The following is a 23,109-nucleotide window of genomic DNA, read 5'->3' on the forward strand; positions in this document are numbered from 1 at the left end:
CTATCTTCACGCAGAATAATCATCTAGAGAAGTAACAAAATGTAGCAAACTATCATTATACATGGATATAAAATATGCAAATCCCGAAAGTTTGGCACAACAATAATAGATGAATTCTATGTTATAGCAATTTCAAATATTTGAACAAATAGTAATTGTGGGCCAAAAACAAAGAGAAAGAATTCATTTGTCCAACACATTTGCTCCTCTAACTTGGTTTTGCACTTTTGTCTTCTCATCAAGAGACCTAGCCACACACTGATGTCACCCCACATCTAGGGCAAAAGGTCTAACAGGACGAGATCCCACAACAATTACCCAAAAATAAATCAAATGCAACGAAAATAAAAGAATTCAAAAAAAAAAAAAACCATGTTAACAGAAATACCATCTCAAAAAAAGAAAGCAGACAGATCGAGAATTGTGCCAATTCATTGAGAATTTGAGAGGAAGGAAATATTAGATCTTGTTAAGTAAAAGCATAGCAAACATTGCAAAGCAGCCTACAAACTATACAAACAGAACTCCAATTATTTCCATTCCATCCCTTAACAGGGATAAAATTTTGTACTAACACCCAATTATAGGAATTCGCTAATATTAACTATCCAATGGATGGTTATAGATTTACTCAATTGCGAGAAAACAGGAGTCAATCTTATCAGCTTCTTTGTTTGGAATTTCTAGCTTGAACTCCTCTTCTAGAGCCATCACAATCTGCATATTGTCTAAGCTATCCAATCCCAAATCTTCATGAAAATGGACATAAGGAGTCACCTACAGATGAAGGCAGAACGAATTGTAATTCCAAATCCAATAATAACTCCCCATGCTACAAGTGTAGCCAGAGATATAAGAAAATCCCATCATAATTATGTAACACTGACAATGAAATTTGCTGATGAAAAAATTGCGTTATAAATTTGACGTTCAATCAAGTCAAGGAAAAATTAAATTCCAAAAATCTTGGGTCTAAAATAATTTTGTTAATATGGAGCCTTCTAGTTTTATCTAGGACTTCTTTTTATGAAATTATAAAGCATCTTTATAGTTCTGTTGTTCGCTACCAACACTTCTCTGTTGTTTTCTCTAATTCACAGTGGTTGCCTTTAATAAAATCCACAACACTAGTATACAAAAATAAGAATTAAAATAAATTAATAAAATAAATTCAAAACTATAATGCAGGATAATTTTGGGGGGAATGTTGGACAACAATCACATGACTCACATTGCTGAAACAAACTAAAATAATACTACAGATGTTCACAAATTAAAAAGAGACCAAACAAAACCACAATCAATGGTAGAGTCAAAATTAGGATAAATTGAAAACCAATTACAATTATATCTGTCATTCATATGCTACCAAAAGCGCAAAAAAACTAATTTCCAAGGCTATGTAGACTGTAAAGGACAATAGCCTTCTATAAACCAAATGCTCAAGTTATTTATCTGATTGAGTGACGAATTGACCTTTGTAGAACATCAGTGCTGATTGTTCAGTTCTTGTTGTCTGAATCCTTCGATAGAAACCAAACTCTCTACATAGTGAAAAGCTTCGAACTGTACTCCACGGATTGGAATATCTTTAGGTAATGTTTGTTTGGGTGGACATGAGCTTGGGATTGGACTAATAGTCCAATAAAATTATTAATCCGATGTTTGGTTAAACAATTGAAGTACGGATTAATTATTTTAAACTTGATTATTAGTTAAGATAGGATACATAATCCAACGGATTCGTAGTCTTAGGACTATTAGTCATGGGAATGCTAATCCAGTCCGCCCAAACAAACATGACCTTAGTGTCTCCATTTCGGGGGTTGTACAAGAATATCCTTCCCCCTGCTTCTGCTACTATAATCTCACCATTCTTCGTGCATTGCAACACCCAAAATTGTTCAACACCCAAAACCGGTCCAATCACAAATTTCTTACACCAATTGCTCTCACCGCCACAACGATCCTCTATCATCCACACATCAAAAAATGGGTTGCCAGGACACAACACAACCACAGCAGCATTATCTTTCCAATCCATTAGTTTCCAGTGGACAAGAGTCCCGATGTAGAACCCAGAAAAAACGAGGCCCGGCAACATGACAAAAGCCTCATTTTGAACATCAAACCATGTGAAGCGAAAACAATGATTTGAAGGAGTTGCGAGCAACCAATAGGGAGTTCCATTGACAATCGCCTCACAAGACAATCTGTGGGTATAAAAGCGCAAATCCATCCCCCGAATCTCTCTCCAACAATCAGAAATTGCAGAGTAGACTTCTACTCGGATCCGCAAATTGAAAGAAACTATCCTGACGACCTTGTAGTCACTGGAAGAAGTAGTAGAATGGAATCCGAATCCGAACCCGAGAGAGAGGTGAAAAAACGTAGGAGGAATTTGGAAGGTGGGAGAGGGGAGAGATTTGAAGAGTTTGGTAGCGGGGTTCCAGAGGAGGAGGATGATGCGTCGATGGAAATGGAGTGGATGGTTCGAGAGACGGAGACAGAGACAGAGGAGGCCATTGATGGAGCCGATTAGTTGTAGATTGCGAGTGTGGTTGGACCAGGGGTGGACCAGATTGACAGGGTTTTGAGACGATGAGGGTGATCGTAACAGAGAGAGGGAGGTGGTGGTGCGGTGTTTGAAGGTGAAAATGGTGGCGGTGGTGGTGGGGGTGCGGTGGTGGAGGAGGTGGGAGGCGATGAAGGTAGGGTTAGAGATGAGGTGGCGGAAGGTTTTGCATACGCACCTGAATCGAACGAGAGATTTGACAGGGAGACGATTGAAAATGTCGACAATGATGTCCATAGGGAGAGTGAGATTGTAGTCCGAAGACGATGACATTGCATCATCGGTGGCCTCTGTATTTCTTTCTTGATTCGCCATTGTTGCTTCTTTCCAAGAATGGGAATACATAGAGAAGAGAGAAGAAGGGTTTTCAGAGAGGTTTTACACACAAGATCAAGAAATGAATAGAAACAGACCCCAACCAACTCCAGATAAAGTGGGTTAGTTAGAGCAGTTTGTATATGTAGACTGTAGTGCACCAAAGACAAGTTATTGGTCGTTGTTGGCACCGGTATCCTAGCAGTTGTGATTGGTGTATCACGTAACAAAATATACATTTTCTGCATACAAAAAATTATTAGTTGGTCCTGTGGCATTACTTGATCATATCTCAAATTAATTATAAATTTTTATTTATCTTCATGCTTTTCAATTATTTAATTCAAAATAATGAGTCATATTTTTTTCATCAATCACAATATATATAAAGCGTTACATGTCACTTTCCTAGACCAACCACATGGAAAAATTATTGATTTGTCATACGGTCTCATGTGATCAAATTTCACACCAATCATAAATTTTTATCTCTCATATTTTTTAATTATTTAATACGGAATCATAAAATTTAAATTCACTATTAATCACAATATAGACATATCAACGTCCCATGACATTGTTCCAGAACTATTCAATTTCACTGTCACCTAAATGGGGCTGTTGTTTCTTCTGGTTGACCAACGAACAAAAGCGGTTTAACTTTCAAGCAACTAGCCATGGTTGATTGGTTGAGTTTTGAATTTATTTATTTATTTATTTATTTATATTTTTTTAAAAATTATAAAAATTTATTTTAATTCAAAAATCAAAAATCAAAAACATATTTTAAAATAATAAGAATTTTTATTTTTTCATTTTTTTGCTAATTAGTTTTTGATTTCTTTATGAAAATAAATTCAAAAATAAAGTTTAAAAACTCAATCAAATAATGTGTAAAGTGCTCATTTATCTAATATTAGTGATAGGTGCGGACCTGAGCATGCATAAATTTATATTGAATAAATTATAGATATATCTTTTAAGATATACTTTAAATATAAATTGTTTCATGTGATTTAGAAAATTATAAATATTCATTTATAAGAATTTTTTATTAAGCATAACTAATTAGAAAAATGAAATTCGTAATTATTTTCCTATATAATAAAATTATTTGAATTATTAATTAAAATATGTTTCTAATATTATTAAAAAATTGTTAGTAATTAATTTAATAATTATTAATAAAAATAATAATTTATTATGAAATTAAAAATACGAAGGAAACTGATTGGAGTAGAGACCCCAACCAAATGGAGTTTAGATAAAGTGGGTGCAGTGCAGTTTGAGTGTGTAGTGGACAGCGAATGACTGAATGCCATATTCACTGCCACCTAAGCAAATGGGGTCACCGCTAATTGGGGTTGTTGTCTGTTTCTTCTTGTTTGGCCAACGAACAAAAGGAAATAAGCAAATATATTAGAAAATATTTTTAGTTTTTAAAATAGTTAATAATATAAAATATCATATTAAATTTATAATTATTTTATTTTTTTTCTCATAAATATCACATCTAAGTATAAAAAAAAGTTCAATAATCTTTTCAAATACAAAAATTTTATCCTATTAAAATAATCAAAAAACTAAAATAGTCAACTTCTCAAACGATGCCATTGTTTTGTTTCACTTTTCCAAGATTTACTTTTCAAAAAATTAAAATTTTTATTTTTCATTTTTTTTATTATTTTTACTTGATTTTTCAAAAATATATTTTAAGAAATTTTTTTAATTTATAAATACACTTAACATAAATATACTTAAAAAATATAATATTTGTAAAAAAAAATTAAAAATTTACTAAATACCAAAAATACAAAAAAAAATAAAAATTTAGTACATTTTCGTATTCTTTCGTATTTATTAATTTGTTAAAATAATTTTTTACAATTTTTTTTAGATACATTTAAGTAAAGTGCATCTAAAAAAGTAAAAATTGCTCAAAATTTTAAAAATATTCACTAAAATTAAAAAACAAAAAAAACAGGAAAAATAAATATTTAATTTTCAAAAAATTGAAACCAATTTTTTCCTTTTTTCTTTTTTTTTGTAAAATGGGTTTGACAAAATTAAATATTAAAAAATATTTTTTAAAGTTATAAATTTGATTTTAACTCAAAAAATAAAAATATATTTTAAAATAATAAGTATTGCTATTTTTTAAGGATAAACAATTTTAAAATAAAATTTAAAAACACAATCAAATAACATGTAAGTTCCTCATCTAATTATACTTGCTTGCATACATACATACATACATACATACATACATATGTCTCTATATAAAAGAACCGTTTAGTTGCTTGAGATTCATCTTTTCTTTCTGATTTTGCCCTTTTATTTTGAATAGTTTACTAATGGTGTATGTTGAGTGAAGGTTTTTTCATAATTACGCAAACATTAATAGTCAATTATGCAACAAGCTTTTCGTAATTACGCAAAGATTCTTGGTCAATTACGAAACATGTTTTTCCGTAATTATGCAAACATTGTTAGTCAATTATGAAATATAAATCTTCTATTTTTGGGTAATTTACCAACCAGTCTCCCTTTCTAGCCTTATTACCTATTTGGTCCTGACTTATATTTTTATGCACTATTAAGTCCTTAGTTGCCTATAATACCCACATTGAATTTATTACTCATTAATTTTCTTAATTTTTATTTACTTCTTTCTATTGATTATTTTTTCAAAACTCTTATTCTCTCTCTCTCTCTCTCTCTCTCTCTAGAAAATACCATCACCATTGCCATAGTCATGGCCATCCACCTACCACCACCACCACCACCACCACCACCACCGTTGTCTGTCATTGACCACCACCACCTTTGCTGGCCACTACAACCACCATCGTTCACCAACCATCACCACCATCGCCGATCTATACTTCACTAGCTCTAATTCACTGCTATTGTTTACCAACCAATTTCGCCATCGCCCACTACAACAAAAAGCACTTTTGGTGACTAAAATTACATTTTTTGTCGCTGAAAGTAGTACAATTGGCGACTAAAATGCAATTAGTCGCTAAAATTGATAACTTTTGCCGACTAAAAGAGTTTAGTCGCCAAATATAAAGTTATTAGCGACTAAAAGGCAGTTTAGTCGCCGAATGTAGGGGTTTTAGCGACTAAAGGTTGTTTAGTAGCCAAAAGTGATGGTTTTGGCGACTAAAAACAGTTTAGTCGCTGAAAGTGAAGCTTTTTGGCTACAAAAAAAAAACAGTAGCTAAAAACAGTCCTTTGCCGACTAAAATTCAGTTTAGTAGTCAAAAGGGGACGTTTTTGGCGACTAAAAAAATTTTTAGTCGCCAAAAGGACTTTTTTCTAGGCGGAACTTAATTTTTTAGCGACTAAATAATAATTAGTAGCCGAAAATGATAGAATTGGTGACTAAAAATTTATTTTAGTCGCCAAAAGTGGCCTAAATTTTTTTAAAGTAAATAATTTATTTTTTACATAAATTATATTGAATTAAAAAAATTATATATATATATATATATTATTTTGTATTAATACCGGTTAATATACTATATAAATAATATATATTGCATATATATTCATGTGATGTTGTAGTGGCATAGTGGAGGGAGTGTGTTGCAAAAAGGTCCGGAATGTGGGACGATTGGGGTTCGAAACTCAGAAAAAGCAAAAAAAAAAGCGGGGGTTTGTTTTTTTTTGACGAAAACACCTTTGGCGACTAAAATCATTAGTCGCCAAAAGTCTTTATTTTGGCGACTAAACAGTTTAGTCTGCGATTGAGTGAGTATTGGCGACTAAATTATTAGTCGGTAAATGTATGATTTTCAAAAGTGTAAAACACTATTGGCGACTAAAATTTTGGTCGCTAAAGACTTGTATTTTGGCGACTAAAGGCGACCATATATACACAACAAATGTGGCGACTAAAAAATTTTGTCGGGGAAAGTAAAATTTCGACTTTCGGCGACTAAAAACGGACTTTTGGCGACTGAAAATTTAAAAGTGCTTTTTTTTGTAGTGGCCGATTTACACTATGCCATCACCGATCTATACTTCGTCCCAGATCTACGTTGATCTAGTTGCTTCTACTGTGAAATCAACTTCAAATGACTACAAACAACATTGATTCTCCAAATCTCACCTTATACTCTATCATAGATCTACATAAATCTAGTTGTTTCTACTGTGAAATCAACTTCAAATGACTACAAACAACATTGATTCTCCAAATCTTGCATCTCTCTCCCTCCCTCACTCTCTTTTTATTTCTCTCAAACCAAATATGTTGCAAACAATGATTTAATATATCAGTGATGTCTTTGAATCTTTTGTTGATTTGTTACAATAATGATGAGATTTTCTTTTTGTAATTTTTTAACAAACAGTCAGTGAGAAATGTATCAATGAATGTGTCTATCAGTGATAAATTTATTACTGAATATATCTTCGAATCTTTGTGTTGATTTGTGACAATGATGATGAGATTTTCTTTTTATAATTTTTTAGCAAACAGTCAATGAGAAATTTATGTAAAAGTGGTTAATAGTGATAAATTTATCACTGAATATGTCTTTGAATCTTTGTGTTGATTTATGACAATGATGACGAGATTTTCTTGTATAATTTTTCAACAAACAGTCAGTGAGAAATTTATCAGTGAATGTGTCTCTCAGTGATAAATTTAACATTGAATATGTCTTTGAATCTTGTGTTGATTTGTGACAGTGATGACGAGATTTCCTTTTTGTAATTTTTTAACAAAAAGTCAAATGATAAAATTCTCACTGAACATATCTTTGAATCTTGTGTTGATTTTTGACGATGATGATGAGATTTTGTAATTTTTAGCAAGCAGACAGTTGTTAAATTTATTACTGAATGTGTCAATCATAATTTTTTTACTAGATTTGTCTTTGATTCTTTGTGTTAATATACGAATGTGAAGAATTATTTTATGGTAAGGATTCCTCATCTCTCTCCTTCATTTTCTTCATCTTTATTCTCTCTTTTTCTCTTGTTGCTACCATGTTTGAAAAGGTACTGGCAGTATTGACATGGTGGAGATGGAAAATGGCCACACAAAAAAATATTGTCAAAGTTCGAAGGTAGTTGCTAGAGGTTAGTAATGGCTGTCGGCAGTCAAAGATGAAGGCCAAAAGAGTCATCGGAGGTCAATGATGCTGGTAGTCAGAAGTGGCCTTTGGTGGCCGATTAAGAGAGAGAGAGATTCGAATAGTTGTGACAAAGAAAGAGTAGAATGGTTGAGCGATTTCTTTTTTTGGACTGAATGTCAAGGGTAAAATGAGAAGATGTGCTAAATCTTTTTGAATCAGGACCTCATAGGAATTAAATCTGGTTCAAAGGACCGGCCCGCAACTCCCCTTTTATTTTTAACAAATTATAAATACATTCATAAGGTTAGTTTAAAATATTAATCGGTCCTATAATATTAGAAATTACAACTATCGTTTATTATAAATTTTAATTTAACACAATACTCAGGGGGAAAAAATTTCTATTCAATAATAAATTATCAAAATTATTTATTGAAAAATATTTTTCATTTCAATAAAAACTATTAATTCACTTAATGATTTATTTATTAAAAAAATGATTAACTGAAAAATATTTTCCATATCATTAAATATTGTTAATTTATTTAATGATTTACTTATTAATAAAATTAGTCATTTGTTATGCAAGTATATTTTATATATTAATAAAATTAGTCATTTGCATATATATGCATTTTATTCTACTTTATTTGTTCAATAAATTATCTTAGTAATTTTTTTAGATGAAAGAATTATCTTAGTATTTGTTTTATATTTATCTATTGAGAAAAGTTACCTATCATATTTTTTTTTTTTTTTTTTTTTTTTTTTTTTTTTTTTTTTATAAATTTGGAAGGAACATCAAACCATGTGAAGCGAAAACAATGATTTGAAGGAGTTGCGAGCAACCAATAGGGAGCTCCATTGACAATCGCCTCACAAGACAATTTATGGGTATAAAGTGCAAATCCATCCCCCGAATCTCTCTCCAACAATCAGAAATTGCAGAGTAGACCTCGACTCGGATCTGTAAATTGAAAGAAACTATCCTGACGACCTTGTAGTCACTGGAAGAAGTAGTAGAATGGAATCCGAATCCGAACCTGAGAGAGAGGTGAAAAAACGTATGAGGAATTTGGAAGGTGGGAGAGGGGAGAGATTTGAAGAGTTTGGTAGCGGGGTTCCAGAGGAGGAGGATGATGCGTCGATGGAAATGGAGTGGATGGCTCGAGAGACGGAGACAGAGACAGAGGAGGCCATTGATGGAGCCGATTAGTTGTAGATTGCGAGTGTGGTTGGACTAGGGGTGGACCAGATTGACAGGGTTTTGAGACGATGAGGGTGATCGTAACAGAGAGAGGGAGGTGGTGGTGCGGTGTTTGAAGGTGAAAATGGTGGCGGTGGTGGTGGAGGTGCGGTGGTGGAGGAGGTAGGAGGCGATGAAGGTAGGGTTAGAGATGAGGTGGCAGAAGGTTTTGCATACGCACCTGAATCGAACGAGAGATTTAACGGGGAGACGATTGAAAATGTCGATGATGATGTCCATGGGGAGAGAGAGATTGTAGTCCGAAGACGATGACATTGCATCATCGGTGGCCTCTGTATTTCTTTCTTGATTCGCCATTGTTGCTTCTTTCCAAGAATGGGAATACAGAGAGAAGAGAGAAGAAGGGTTTTCAGAGAGGTTTTACTCACAAGATCAAGAAATGAATAGAAACAGACCCCAACCAACTCCAGATAAAGTGGGTTGGTTAGAGCAGTTTGTATATGTAGACTGTAGTGCACCAAAGACAAGTTATTGGTCGTTGTTGGCATGTAACAAAATATAAATTTTCTGCATACAAAAAAATTATTAGTTGGTCCTGTAGCATTACGTGATCAAATCTCAAATTAATCATAAATTTTTTGTGTATCTTCATGTTTCTCAATTATCTAACTCAAAATAGTAAGTCATACTTTCTTCATCAATCAAAATGCATGTAGAATGTCACATGATGCTTCTCTAGACGAACCACATGAAAAAATTATTGTTTTGTTATATGGTGTGACGTGATCATATTTCAACTTAATCACAAAATTGGCCCGCGACCCGTGGCGGCGCGAAACCCGCCCGCGGCCCATGGGCGGCCCGGTCCGGCCCGTTGACAATGTGAATATTCACATTGACATGTTAACATTCACATTGATAAGAGTATAAAATTGGCCCGAGGCCCATGGCTGGCCAAAAGTCCGCCCGCCGCCCGGGGCGGGCCCGGCCCGGCCCATTGACAATGTGAATATTCACATTGACATGTTAACATTCACATTGATAGGAGTGTAAAATTAGCCCGCGCCTCGTGGCTGCCTGAAATCTGCCCACGGCCCATGGACGGCCCGGGGCGGGCCTGGCCCGACCTATTGACAATGTGAATATTCACATTGATATGTTAACATTCACATTGATAGGAGTATAAAATTGGCCAGCGGCCCAGGGCGGGCCCGACTCGGCCCATTGACAATGTGAATATTCACATTGGCATGTTAACATTGACATTGATAGGAGTATAAAATTGGCCAGCGGCCTAGGGCAGGACCGACCTGGCCCGTTGACAATGTGAATATTCACATTGACATGTTAACATTCACATTGATAGGAGTATAAAATTAGCCCGCGCCTCGTGGCTGCCCGAAACCCGTGCACGGCCCATGGGCAGCTCGGGGCGGGCCCGGCCCAGCCTGTTGACAATGTGAATATTCACATTGACAGGTTGACATTCACATTGATAAGAGTGTAAAATTAGCCCGCGCCTCGTGGCTGCCCGAAACCTGCCCACGGCCCATGGGAGCCAGGGGCGGGCCCGGCCCGGCCCGACCTGTTAACAATGTGAATATTCACATTGACATGTTAACATTCACATTGATAAGAGTATAAAATTGGCCAGCGGCCCAGGGTGGGCCCGACCCGGCCAGTTGACAATGTGAATATTCACATTGATATGTTAACATTCACATTGATAAGAGTGTAAAATTGGCCCGCCGCCTGTGGGCGGCCTGAAGCCTGACCACAGCCCGAGACAATGTGAATATTCACATTGACATGTTAACATTAACACTGATGGGACTGTAAAATTTGCTCGTTGCCCGAAGCTTGCCCGCGGCCCGGGGTAGGCTCGGTCCGGCCCGTTGACAATGTGAATATTCACATTGACATGTAAATATGCACATTGGTAGGAATGTAGAATTGGCCCGCGGCCTGTGGGCTGCTCGAAGCTCGCCCACGGCCCGGGGCAAGCTCATTTCGGTCCGGTCTCGAGCATGTCCGAGACCCTAGGTTAGGGCCTAGGTCATTATTTTGAAGACCGGCTTGGCCCGGCCCATCGGGCCGCTTAAGGCCCATTCAAGGCTCGGTCCGAGACCCAGCCCGCCCGAGGCGCAATGTATTTTTTTGTGAAAAATAATAAAATTTTGGTAGAAAAAATTAAAAAGAATTAAAAAAAAATGGCCAGGCCTGCCCAAGCCCGACCTAAGCTCGAGGCTAGGCTCAGGCCCACCCGCCCGACTCGAGGTTCGATCCATCGGCTCGTCCAAAGTCTGAATACCCTTGTGCCAGGGCTAGGGCCTAGGGCTAATTTTTTGGCCCGTGGGCCGGCCCGGGAAAGGCTCGTTTGGGCCCAGGCTCGAGCCTAGTCCGAGACCCTAGGCTAGGGCCTGGGCCATCACTTTGAAGCTCGGCTCGGTCCATCGGCCCGGTTAAGGCCCATTCAAGGCTCGGTCTGAGGCCCGACCCGCGCCGAGGTCTAGTGTCTTTTTTTGTGGAAAATAATAAAATTTTGGTAGAAAAAATTAAAAAGAAGTAGGAAAAAATGGCCAGGCCCGCCTACGGGCCGTGGGCGGGTTTCGGGCAGCCAGGAGGCACGGGCTAATTTTACACTCCTATCAATGTGAATGTTAACATGTCAATGTGAATATTCACATTGTCAACGGGCCGGGCCGGGCCCGCCCTAGGCCGATGGCCAATTTTATACTCTTATCAATGTGAATGTTAATATGTCAATGTGAATATTCACATTGTCAACAGGCCGGGCCGGGCCCGTCCCGGGCCGCCCATTTGCCGTGGGCGGGTTTCGGGCAGCCACGAGGCGCGGGCTAATTTTACACTCCTATCAATGTGAATGTTAACATGTCAATGTGAATATTCACATTGTCAACGGGCCGGGCGGGACCTGCCCCAGGCCGGGGCCGGGCTTCTGGCCGCTCATGGGCCACGGGCCAATTTTATACTCTTATCAATGTGAATGTTAATATGTCAATGTGAATATTCACATTGTCAACGGGCCGGACTGGGCCCGCCCCGGGCCACGGGCGGGTTTCGCGCCGCCACGGGACGCGGGCCAATTTTACACTCCTATTAATGTGAATGTTAACATGTTAATGTGAATATTCACATTGTCAATGGGCCGGGCCCGCTCCGGCCTGACTCAAAATTTTCCAGGCACCCACGAGGATCGACATGGGCCGGGCCCCTACACATTGACGATATGAACATTCGCATTGACAGTGTGAACATTCACATTAGGGGTATTTTGGTAATTATGTCACCCATAGGACTTATTGAAACATAAGAAAATAATGTAAACTAAATGGAACATAAGTAGATGAAAAGAGTATTTTGGTCTTCTTATCTCAAATAGGACCTAATGGAATAGTGAAAAAGAATATGGGTTTGATGGAATAAAACTTTTAGAAAGTGGATTTATCAAAAAAGCTCCCTTTAAAATAATGAGAATTTTTATTTTTTCATTTTTTTGCTAATTATTTTTTGATTTCTTTATGAAAATGAATTCAAAAATAAAGTTTAAAAACTCAATCAAATAATGTGTAAATTGCTCATCTATCTAATATTAGTGATCGGTGCACACGCTGAGCGTGCATAATTTTATATTAGATAAATAAAAAACATATTTTTTAAGGTATACTTAAAATATAAATTGTCTCATGTAATTTAAAAAATTATAAATTCTCATTTATAAGAATTTTTTATTGAGCAAGACTAATTAAAAAAAATGAAATTTGTAATTATTTTCCTATATAATAATAAATTTACTTCAATTATTAATTAAAATATATTTTTAATATTATTAAAAATTGTTAATTAATTTCATAATTATCGATAAAAGAAGTATTTTGTTATGAAATTAAAAACACGAAGGAAACGAATTGGAGTAGTGACCCTAATCAGAGTGAGAGAAGGTTTTGAGACAGATTTTACACAAAAAAAACTGATTGGAGTAGAGACCCCAATCAGATGGAGTTTAGATAAAGTGGGTGCAGTCCAGTTTGAGTGTGTAGTGCACCAAACGACAGCGAATAACTGAATGCCATATTCACTGCCAACTAAGTAAGTGGGGGCCACCGCTAATTGGGGCTGTTGTCTATTTCTTCTCATTTCACCAACGAACAAAAGCAAATAAGCAAACACATTGGCCGGTTTGGCAAGTGAGGTTTATTTATTTATTTATTATTTTTAAAATTATATAAAAAATTAAAATAGTTAATAATATAAAATACCAACATCAAATTTATAATTATTTTATTTTTTCTTTCAAAAATATCACATCTTATTATAAAAAAAAAAATCTAATAATCTTTCCAAATACAAAAATTTTAGCTTATTAAGATAGTCAAAAACTAAAATAGTCTATTAAACTAGTCAACTTCCCAAACGAGGCATTTGTTTTGTTTCACTTTTCCAAGATTTACTTTTCAAAAAAATAAAATTTTTATTTTTTATTTTTTTATTATTCGTACTGGATTTTTTTAAAAATATTTTAAGAAATTTTTTTAATTTATAAATACACCTAACATAAATATACTTAAAAAAATATAATATTTGTAAAAAAAAAATCACTAAATACCAAAAAATACAAAAAAAAAAAAATAATAATAATGAAAATTTAGTACATTTTTGTATTCTTGTGTATTTATTAATTTTTTAAAATATTTTTTTACAATTTTGTTTTGGTAGATTGACCAATAAGTTCTAAATTTTGGACTTGTAATCTATATAATCTCATATTTTTTTTCTTATAATCCATTTAGGCCATGTTTGTTTGGGCGGATTGGATTAGCATTCCCATGACTAATAGTCTTAGGACAACTAATCCGTTGGATTATGTATCCTATCTTAACTAATAGTCAAGTTTAAAATAATTAATCCGTACTTCAATTGTTAAACAAACATCAGATTAATAATTTTATTGGACTATTAGTCCAATCCCAAGCTCATGTCCACCCAAACAAACATGGCCTTAGTTCTTTGCATTGGAGTGTCATATTTGGAAAAAACACACTAAAGAATTTTTTAGTGTCATATCATACCTGCCACGTTAGAGTGTCACTGTAACGCCCTCAAATAAAAAGAGGATAATCCAACCCAAGAGATGCATAAACATAATAGAAAATGTTATACTTTCATTCATCAGAATTTATATTGCAAGAGATATTACATGTATTATACTTTCATAAATGTTCATTCTGAAATTACAGTATGTAACACTAATTGATTACAACAAAATAAACGTCTTACGAGCTTACATCTTTCCAAGATATCACTTAGTTACAACAAAAGAGTCCTAAGTTCTATACATGTAAAGCCCTTGGCTTGAATTGACATTTAAACACAAAAGTAACAAAACAAAGCCTCTAACTCCTAAGTCCTCCCAAGCTACGCCCTTAGAGAAGGTATGTCACATATACCTGAAAATGGTTTCCCATGTAGGGTGAGCCAAAGCTTAGTTGAGATAAACTAACACAATATATGAAATTTAACTAAGATATAAATGTCAAATAAAAGTCCAATACTCAAGGCCAACTTATATTCTCCCCATTACCATTCAATATTGATAGTTATATCTTAATCCATTTCCATTCATTCATTTCAAATCAATGCATAAGTGTAGTTCGTTATTATCTAAACAATTCCAAATGAGACTACAAGTCATTTATTCACAATTCAATAACATTCATTATCCAAACACTTCTAACTCCTTGCCATTTTACAGATTCTCGTCCGAGAGAATTGACACCCAAATATACATATATAAGGTTTCGGGACTTTCACCCTGGACACTCCGGCCAACTTAATTTAAAATGGAGTCTGTACGGGAAAGAAATAAACCTTCTCGTGTAATCCTGTTGATCAAGTTTGCGCTCCTCCGTACGACGTCGCTTTACTCCTTGAAAACACAAACGTGAGCTAGCCGGCGGGTGTGTGCCGGAAACCTCTCCGATGCCTAAGTCAGCAAAATAGACAAGTAGACAAAAGCTCTGTGTATTCAAGAATCAAAGTTGTGTTACCTCTCCATAGGTGATATTATGTGCTTTTATAGGTTCCGCGTGGCACAATCCTAATAGGACTCTTACTCCTCCATGTAGAGTCCTTCTAGGATTCATACTCTTGAAAGATAATGCTTATCTTTCAGCACCCCCCTCACTGCTTAAACCAAGTGAGATGGTTTTACCATGGCCAGACTCCAACATGACCGAGGTAAGCATGGCTATGCTAAGCCGCAGACTAGACCGAGCTAACCTTAGCTCGGCTCTTCCATTCACTGCTTTTACCCCGGTTTCTCTTGGTGCTAACCATGGTACGTCTCGACCGGGATAACCAACACCGTGGTCCTGGCCGGGATAACTTCATGTGTGACGACCGAGCTTATCGTAAGCCCTTTGGGACCGGAGTAACTTCAAGCCTCTTTGGGACCGGAGTAACTTCAAGGCCTTTTTACTTTGCCCTCCGTATTGTGGCCCATAGCGGCCCATTACCCAGTTCAACCCACTTTTCATATAAATTTCCCTCTCAATTGCCCCTTAATTCCATCTGCGCAGCATGATAGAGATTACCTTATTCTACCAGCCGAGCTAAAAACTTTAATCTCACTATTGAGCTAAGCTTTTAAGCTTTTCCAGCCGAGCTAAAACTCTTTTAGCCTTTCTAGCCGAGCTAAATTGATTCCGGGCTGTAGCCGTCCGGACAAAACGTCTCTTCAATCACAGCAACTGAATCGCTTCTCATTCTTATGACACGTGGCCCCCTCTAATTGGCCCAATGCAGCTGTCACGCCGTATTTGTACTCCGTGAATTTTGAACAGTTCTCACCTCTGGTCCTTGCATCAAAACAAAACTCTTTGTTTTTTGAATCACTCATCATACTATTCATTTCCTCTTCTCTGTCTCTCGTTCCTGAGCTTCTTCAACCCTGAACTGGCTGAGTTCGTGTTCTTCATTGACGTTGCTTCCATCTCTGATTTCTTCCTCTTGACTTGGTAAGTTTACTCAAATCTTCCTTGTTTTTGTTGTTTTCGCACTTGCTTTTACAATACATGTATTCTGTGTGTTTTTTCAAAACACATACCTTTCTTTCGTGTAATAGAACCTCTGGTTTTTCACGAATAAACTGAAACACTGATTTTGATCCAAAATCATAGTATAACCGAACTAAAAAGTCGTTTGTAGTTGATGTCACTCTAGCCAGACCATTCAACCGAACTTACACTTCACGTTATACCAATAGTTTTAACAAGTCAAACTTTATTTTGTTTTAACTCAGTCGAGCTAGCAAACCGCACTGAGTCTACGTAATACTGCGTCTGTTAGTCTCAATCACGGCCGAGCTATGACTTGGGGCTAACCCAGCCTTCATAGTTAAAATCAAACTAAGAGCGCTGCCCCTAGAGGTTCAACCGGGCTAACACGAACCTTTGTACAAAACGAAATAACAAACCCCTTGCACAAACCAAGATACCAAATCCCTTGTGCAAACCGAGATAACGAAACCCTTGCTCAAACCGGGCTAAGACACGTAGCATTTCACATAGCCGAGCTAAGACTTGATATATCTTGCCTTTATTTCTTTTTAGCATGGTCCAACAGTCTGCTTAACACCTTTGTTTTTTCACTTTGCAGACTTTAGGTTGCCCAGGCACTCCTTTGAGGACTCAACCGAGCTACTCAGCACCTTTCTCCGACCGAGCTATCACAAACTTAATTTATTCATAACTTAAAAGAGAATGGGTAAATATAGGTTCTTAGTAGATACACCTGGTGGCTTGGCCGAATTTCGAAGGGAGTATAACATTCCTGACGATGTCCATCTCATCCTAGCCAAACAAGATATCACACCATGGGGAAACCAAGGTTTTGTACCTTTTACCCTCCTGTCCATTATAGAAACCGGACTGAGATTCCCTGTATAGCCTTTACTTTGCGAATTCCTTAGGCAAACTAGGATATGCCCTACCCAACTTTCCACAAATTCATACCACATAATTAATGGTATAGCCGAACTAAACCGCCGGGCTGGTATTAACCTCGGCTTAGCCGAACTGTTTCACCAATACTCCATAGGATCAAAAGAAGATGGCTGGGTCTATTATCTAAGAATACGCCGCCGCCGAGAGAAAATAATACAAGATACACCGGACAAAGACTTGAATGATGACGATTTTTTCTGGGTATCTAGGAATTTTGAAGACCACCAAGCCCAGATCCCTGGTGACCGAATAAACTGGAAAAAAGGAACCCCGGTATAATTACCTCGGCTCTTTTGCATGCTTCGGTTTATTTCGGTTTCTAGTTCCTGAACCGAACTGACAGTTGTCTTCTTTATGCAGATTCAGCCCACCTCAAGTCACTATACAGTTACCCCAACCTAAACACACTTCGTGCCGCACTTCGGTATTCTGAAAGAAGTTAGGCCAAGCTACTGAATTTTGAGCCGACGTATAGATACAGCAGCCGATGCAAGGCCAGAGTAACAGACTTTTTGCTGGAAGCCTCTCTAGAACCAGATCCATCCTTGCCTCAGATCAACCTGGTCCGAACTACAGCCGAAGAAGAGATGGCAAAGAGGAACAGAGTAAGGGCCCTCCTAACCGAAACCAACCGAGCCGAAGTACCACCATCCAACCAGGCTCAGGAAACAGTGGTGGCCCTTCCATCTCAACAACCCTCTTCATCACGCCCAAGCAAGCGCGCCCGGACTACCCAAACCGAGCAACGCCTTGTTGATGAAGACGAAACCATTCTTCCGCCGAGCCCTTCACTGAGCCCTCAGCCGGAGCGTTCTGACCGGGCTAGCTCCTCCAAGTGGGCTCCGAAAATGACTTTCCAGAACCGAGATATCCAAGATACTAACTCGGTGGTCGCTAAGAAGGATCATATGATGGCATTCAACCTTGCCAGGAGCGTTTGCCTTCCAGCAGACATGGAACATCACAAAAATTTGACCGAGCTAAAGGCCATCCGCTCGGCCACCAAATCCATGGTGCTTGTAAGTAGCTGTCTCTGTTTAATCTTTCTGATTTGCACTACTTTTATCTCGGTTTGATTTCAAGTCCCCCTCTTTTTGCAGGCCATGCAGAAGAGTCACATCGCTCATAAGCGAGTGCTTGAACTCCGTAAGACTACAAGGCAAGTGTTGGCCGAAGTAACAGAAAAAACTGCCGAGCTAGAAGAGGCTAGGAAGCAGCTAGCCGAGCTAAAATCCGAGAACGGTCGTCTAGCCGGTCTTGTTAGCTCGGCTGAAGCAGAAAAACAAAAAGCTGCAGCCGTGATCAAAGACAAATATTTGCGCGAACTTGCTAAACTAGAAGGAAAGAAAAAGGCCGAAATTGAGGAGATGAAGAAGAAGTTGGAGGGTGCTGAGACCCGCGGTTTTAAGGAAGGTGAAACCCTTTATATTAAGCAATGTGAAGCGGCGAAGGACCTCTTCTTCAAGTGTGGTTGGAGGGCGGCCGTGACTCAGCTCGGTCATCAACCAGAGACCGAAGTCTACAATCCTCCACCATATTTCATACCGGGCTCAATGGCGGAGTATGCTGCGACCGTTCAACAATAATTTCTTGAAGAATCAGATGATGATGACACCGAGCCTAATGACACCCCAGTCATTGCTGATCCTGCCGATCAGTTAGCTCGGGCGGAGCCCATGGTGGAAGACCTAACTATTGAGCAACCAGCTGAAACCGTGTTTCCAACAGAGACCATACTTCCGACCGAAACCGAGCTCTCGTCTGAAACCGGTTTTCGAGTTGATGTTGATACTGATCTTGATGCCGAAATAGATGATCTCTTTAACTGATTTTGTATTTTCTTCTTTTTGTTGGACAAATGTAACCGGGCTGGGGCCCCTCCTTTGTATTCGTTTTGAATTTTCAATGAAGTCTGCTTTTTTTGTTTAACTCTTATTTCGGTTGATCTTCTTGCTTGTACTTTTTGTTGCCGAGATACTTTTATCCCGGTCATATCATTTTAACTATAAGTATACCTACCAACCATTCTTCAGCCAAGGTCCCTACCTCGGCTGAAGAATACTAAAAGTTGGTCTAGTCCAGCCAACCACTCTTTAGCCGATGTCCTTACTTCGGCTGAAGAGTACCAAGAGTTGGTTTAATCCAACCAACCACTCTTTAGCCGATGTCCTTACTTCGGCTAAAGAGTACCAAGAGTTGGTTTAATCCAGCCAATCACTCTTTAGCCGATGTCCTTACTTCGGCGGAAGAGTACCAAGAGTTGGTTTAATACAGCTAACCACTCTTTAGCCGATGTCCTTACTTCGGCTAAAGAGTACCAAGAGTTGGTTTAATCCAGCCAACCACTCTTTAGCCGATGTCCTTGCTTCGGCTAAGGAGTATTAAGAGTTAGTTTAATCCAGCCAACCCCTCTTTAGCCGATGTCATTACTTCGGCTAAAGAGTACCAAGAGTTGGTTTAATCCAGCTAACCACTCTTTAGCCGATGTCCTTACTTCGGCTAAGGAGTATTGAGAGTTGGTTTAATCCAGCCAACCACTCTTTAGCCGATATCCTTACTTTGGCTGAAGAGTACTAAGAGTTGGTTTAATCCAGCCAACCTCTAAATTGGTTATTCTAGCCAACTTAGAATAAAGTGTTTGGTTATTCTGACCAAACGTCCTGCAGCCTGGATCCTTATCCTGGGCTTAGGAGGGGTGTTGGTTTTTCCAGCCAATCTAAAGTAAAGTGTTTGGTTATTCCGACCAAACGTCCTGCAGCCTGGATCCTTATCCTGGGCTGAGGAGGGTACATAGTTGGTTATTCCGGCAACCCTTGCTGTTGATGTCCCTAACTCACTAATACAATCTCTTACAGAGGGAAACAATTATACTGAAAAGAAGCTACTTATTTTATTGAGAAAGGAAAAAATTACACATACTTAAAAGAAAAAGCTAAAAATAAAATAACTTGAGATTGACAGTATTTCATGGCCTGGGAATTGCCTGGCCGTCCTCATCTTCTAAGTGATATGCCCCTTTGCCTACTAATCCAACCACTTTGTAAGGTCCTTCCCAATTGGGCCCTAACTTGCCATCTCCCGGAACCACGGTGTTTCCCATTACTTTGCGCAGTACCCAATCTCCGATCTTGAATTGCCTTGGATGCACTGTTTTGTTGTATTTCCTGGATAACTCTTGTTGGTATGAAGCAATGTGAACCAGTGCTTTTTCTCTTCTTTCTTCCGCAAGGTCGAGCTCCAATGCTATGGCGTCGCTATTTAAGTCTGGATCAAAGTTTTCGCTTCGAATTGTGGGGAGGCCAACTTCTAGTGGGATTACTGCTTCCATGCCATAAGCTCAGGAGAATGGTGTTTCTCCTGTTGATCGTCGAGGTGTGGTACGGTAAGCCCATAAAACATGAGGAAGTTCCTCAGCCCACTTGCCTTTTGCTTTTTCTAACCTTTTCTTTAGTCCATCCAAGATGACCTTGTTTGATGCTTCCGCCTGACCGTTGGCTTGGGGATATGCCGGTGTAGAATTGTCGAACTCTATCTTGTATTCTTCGCAAAAGCCTCTAAAGATTCTGCCATCAAATTGAGTGCCGTTGTTTGATATTAGGGCTTTAGGTATACCGAACCGAGTGATGATATTCTGCCAAACGAACTTCTTCACATCTTTTTCCTTGATTGATGCTAATGCTTATGCTTCCACCCACTTTGTGAAGTAGTCTGTTGCTGCGAGAAAGAACTTCCTGTTTTCGGGTGCTATTGGAAGTGGTCCTACTATGTCCAAGCCCCACATTGCGAAGGGCCATGGGCTGGTTAGCGGTAGGAGCTCTTTAGCTGGCTGATGTATTTGGTGTGCAAACTTCTGACATTTCTCGCACTTCTTCACATACTTTTTGGAGTCTGCTTGTATGTATGGCCACCAGTATCCTTGTGAAATGGCTCTGTAAGCTAACGATCTTTCTCCTTGGTGGCTTCCTCACATGCCTTCGTGTATTTCGAATAAGAATGCTTCTACTTTGCTAGGGTGGACACACTTTAGATAAGGTCCTGAGAATGACTTTTTGTACAATGCCATGGATGGGGAGAGTCAAAATCGCTGCAACTTAGCTATAATTTTATTGGCTTCCTTCTTTTCTTCCAGTAAGGCGCCGTTTTTCAAGAACAGTATGATGGGATCCATCCATGAGGGGCCTAGTTCGGCGCAACATACCTCTTCTACTTCGAGGTCTTCAATGCATGGTCTTGGTAGGCAGTCAATTAGTAGTGGATGAGGGATGGATGTATCTACCATTGAAGCAAAGCCTGCTAGTTCATCCGCTCTACTATTTTCTTCCCTGCCGATCTGTTCTATCCTTACTACTTCAAATTTCTTGATCTTTGTTCTGACCAATTCTTGGTACTTGGCCATCCTGTCATCTTTTGCTTCATAGTCGCCAGAAATTTGGTTTACCACTAGCTATGAGTCACTGTAGACCATTAGTTCGGTGGCCTTCATGTAGAATGCTGATTTGAGTCCTGCAAGAAGCGCTTCATACTCCGCTTCGTTGTTTGATGCGGGGAAGCCAAGGTTGATTGCTTGCTCCACAACCAGGCCATCTGGTGAGATGAGGACTATGGCAAGTCTTGCACCATGCCGATTGGATGCTCCGTCCACAAAGAGCTTCCACATCTCTCCAACGAACAATTTCCAGCATGTGGAGGGATCAGATGATGCCGTGGGGTCAGGGATGTTGTTGGTGTTTTCTTCAAAGTCCATGCTTGCTGTCTGCCCCTTGCTATCTGATTGAACCAAGTCTTTATTTGTTGGTGAGTCTTGGCTTGGTGTAGTATGGTTTGCTTCTGCCTTGCTCTCTTTACTTTGGTCTGCCTTGGGGTCTGACTGAGTATCCTGCGCCAGGGGTTGCGCTATTCCGACGTCAATTTCCATCCCTAGTTCGGTTGTGTTAGTCAGGTTGACTGGGCAGATATGATGACTTCCTGGGGTAAATTCTGCGAAAAAGTCTGCTAAAGCTTGGGCCTTTATCGCCGTTCTGGGTTAGAACTTGATGTCGAATTGTCTCAACTCTACTGCCCACTTCAAGATTCGCCCAGAAAAGTTGGCCCTCTCAAACAAAGCTTTTAATGGGAAAGTTGTGAGGACGACTATGGTATGGGCGTGAAAGTAGTGCGACAACTTCCTTGAAGCCATCATCAAGGTCAAGGCTAGTTTTTCCAGTGGCAAGTACCTTGTTTCGGTGCCCAGCAATGTCTTGCTGACATAATAGATGGGCAGGTGTTGGATTCCTTCCGTACGGACCAACACTGCGCTAATTGCGTGCTGAGAGACTGCCAGGTACAGGAAGAGTTCTTCTCCAGGCATTGGGGTCACCAGTAGTGGTGGAGAAGACATGTATTCTTTCAAGCTTTCCAAAGCGCGGTCGTATTCTTCGTCCCACTCGAACTTGGCTTTTAAAGCTTGAAAAAATGGTCGTAGTCTGTCTGATGACCGGCTGATGAATCGGTTGAGTGCTGCTGCTATACCGGTGAGATGCTGTACTTATTTTACTGAATTAGGCCTCTCCAGATTCTGAATTGCTTTGATCTGGGAGGGGTCTGCCTCAATACCCCGGTTGGTCATTAAAAAGCCTAGGAATTTGCCAGATCCTACACCGAACGCGCACCTGGATGCATTAAGGCGCAGCTTGTGCCTCTTCAGAATCTGGAACATCTCACCTACGTCCCTGAGATGGTCATTCTCATCCTTGCTCTTGACCACCATGTCGTCGATGTAAGCCTCCATTGTTCTTCCTAACAACGGCTCAAACATCTTGGTGACCATTCTCTGGAATGTTGCCCCTGCGTTCTTTAGGCCAAAGGGCATGACCTTATAGCAATACAATCCCCTTGGAGTTGTAAAGGACGTGACCT

General features: G+C 38.7%; 1 protein-coding gene across 1 annotated transcript; it reads right to left on the reverse strand.

The window, feature by feature from the left end:
• Positions 1-627: 627 nt before the first annotated feature.
• Positions 628-2,890, reverse strand: LOC114287920 (F-box/kelch-repeat protein At3g23880-like). The gene is made up of 2 exons (XM_082913274.1): positions 1,805-2,890; positions 628-777 (listed from the first exon to the last, which is right to left on the reverse strand). Exons 1-2 carry the CDS (start codon positions 2,888-2,890, stop codon positions 628-630), a joined length of 1,236 nt encoding a protein of 411 aa, XP_082769400.1.
• Positions 2,891-23,109: the final 20,219 nt, after the last annotated feature.

This window comes from Camellia sinensis, chromosome 2 (genome assembly GCF_055761805.1).
Source record: "Camellia sinensis isolate YWXY chromosome 2, ASM5576180v1, whole genome shotgun sequence".
Classification (NCBI taxonomy): Eukaryota; Viridiplantae; Streptophyta; class Magnoliopsida; order Ericales; family Theaceae; genus Camellia; species Camellia sinensis.

Bases quoted from the DNA above. Each gene is read 5' to 3' on its own strand.
- LOC114287920 (XM_082913274.1), bottom strand. From the start codon at position 2,890: ATGGCGAATCAAGAAAGAAATACAGAGGCCACCGATGATGCAATGTCA. The intron at 778-1,804 runs GTCATGTTTGTT...CTTCATCTGTAG, and splicing joins CCCGAAATGGAGACACTAAG to GTGACTCCTTATGTCCATTT.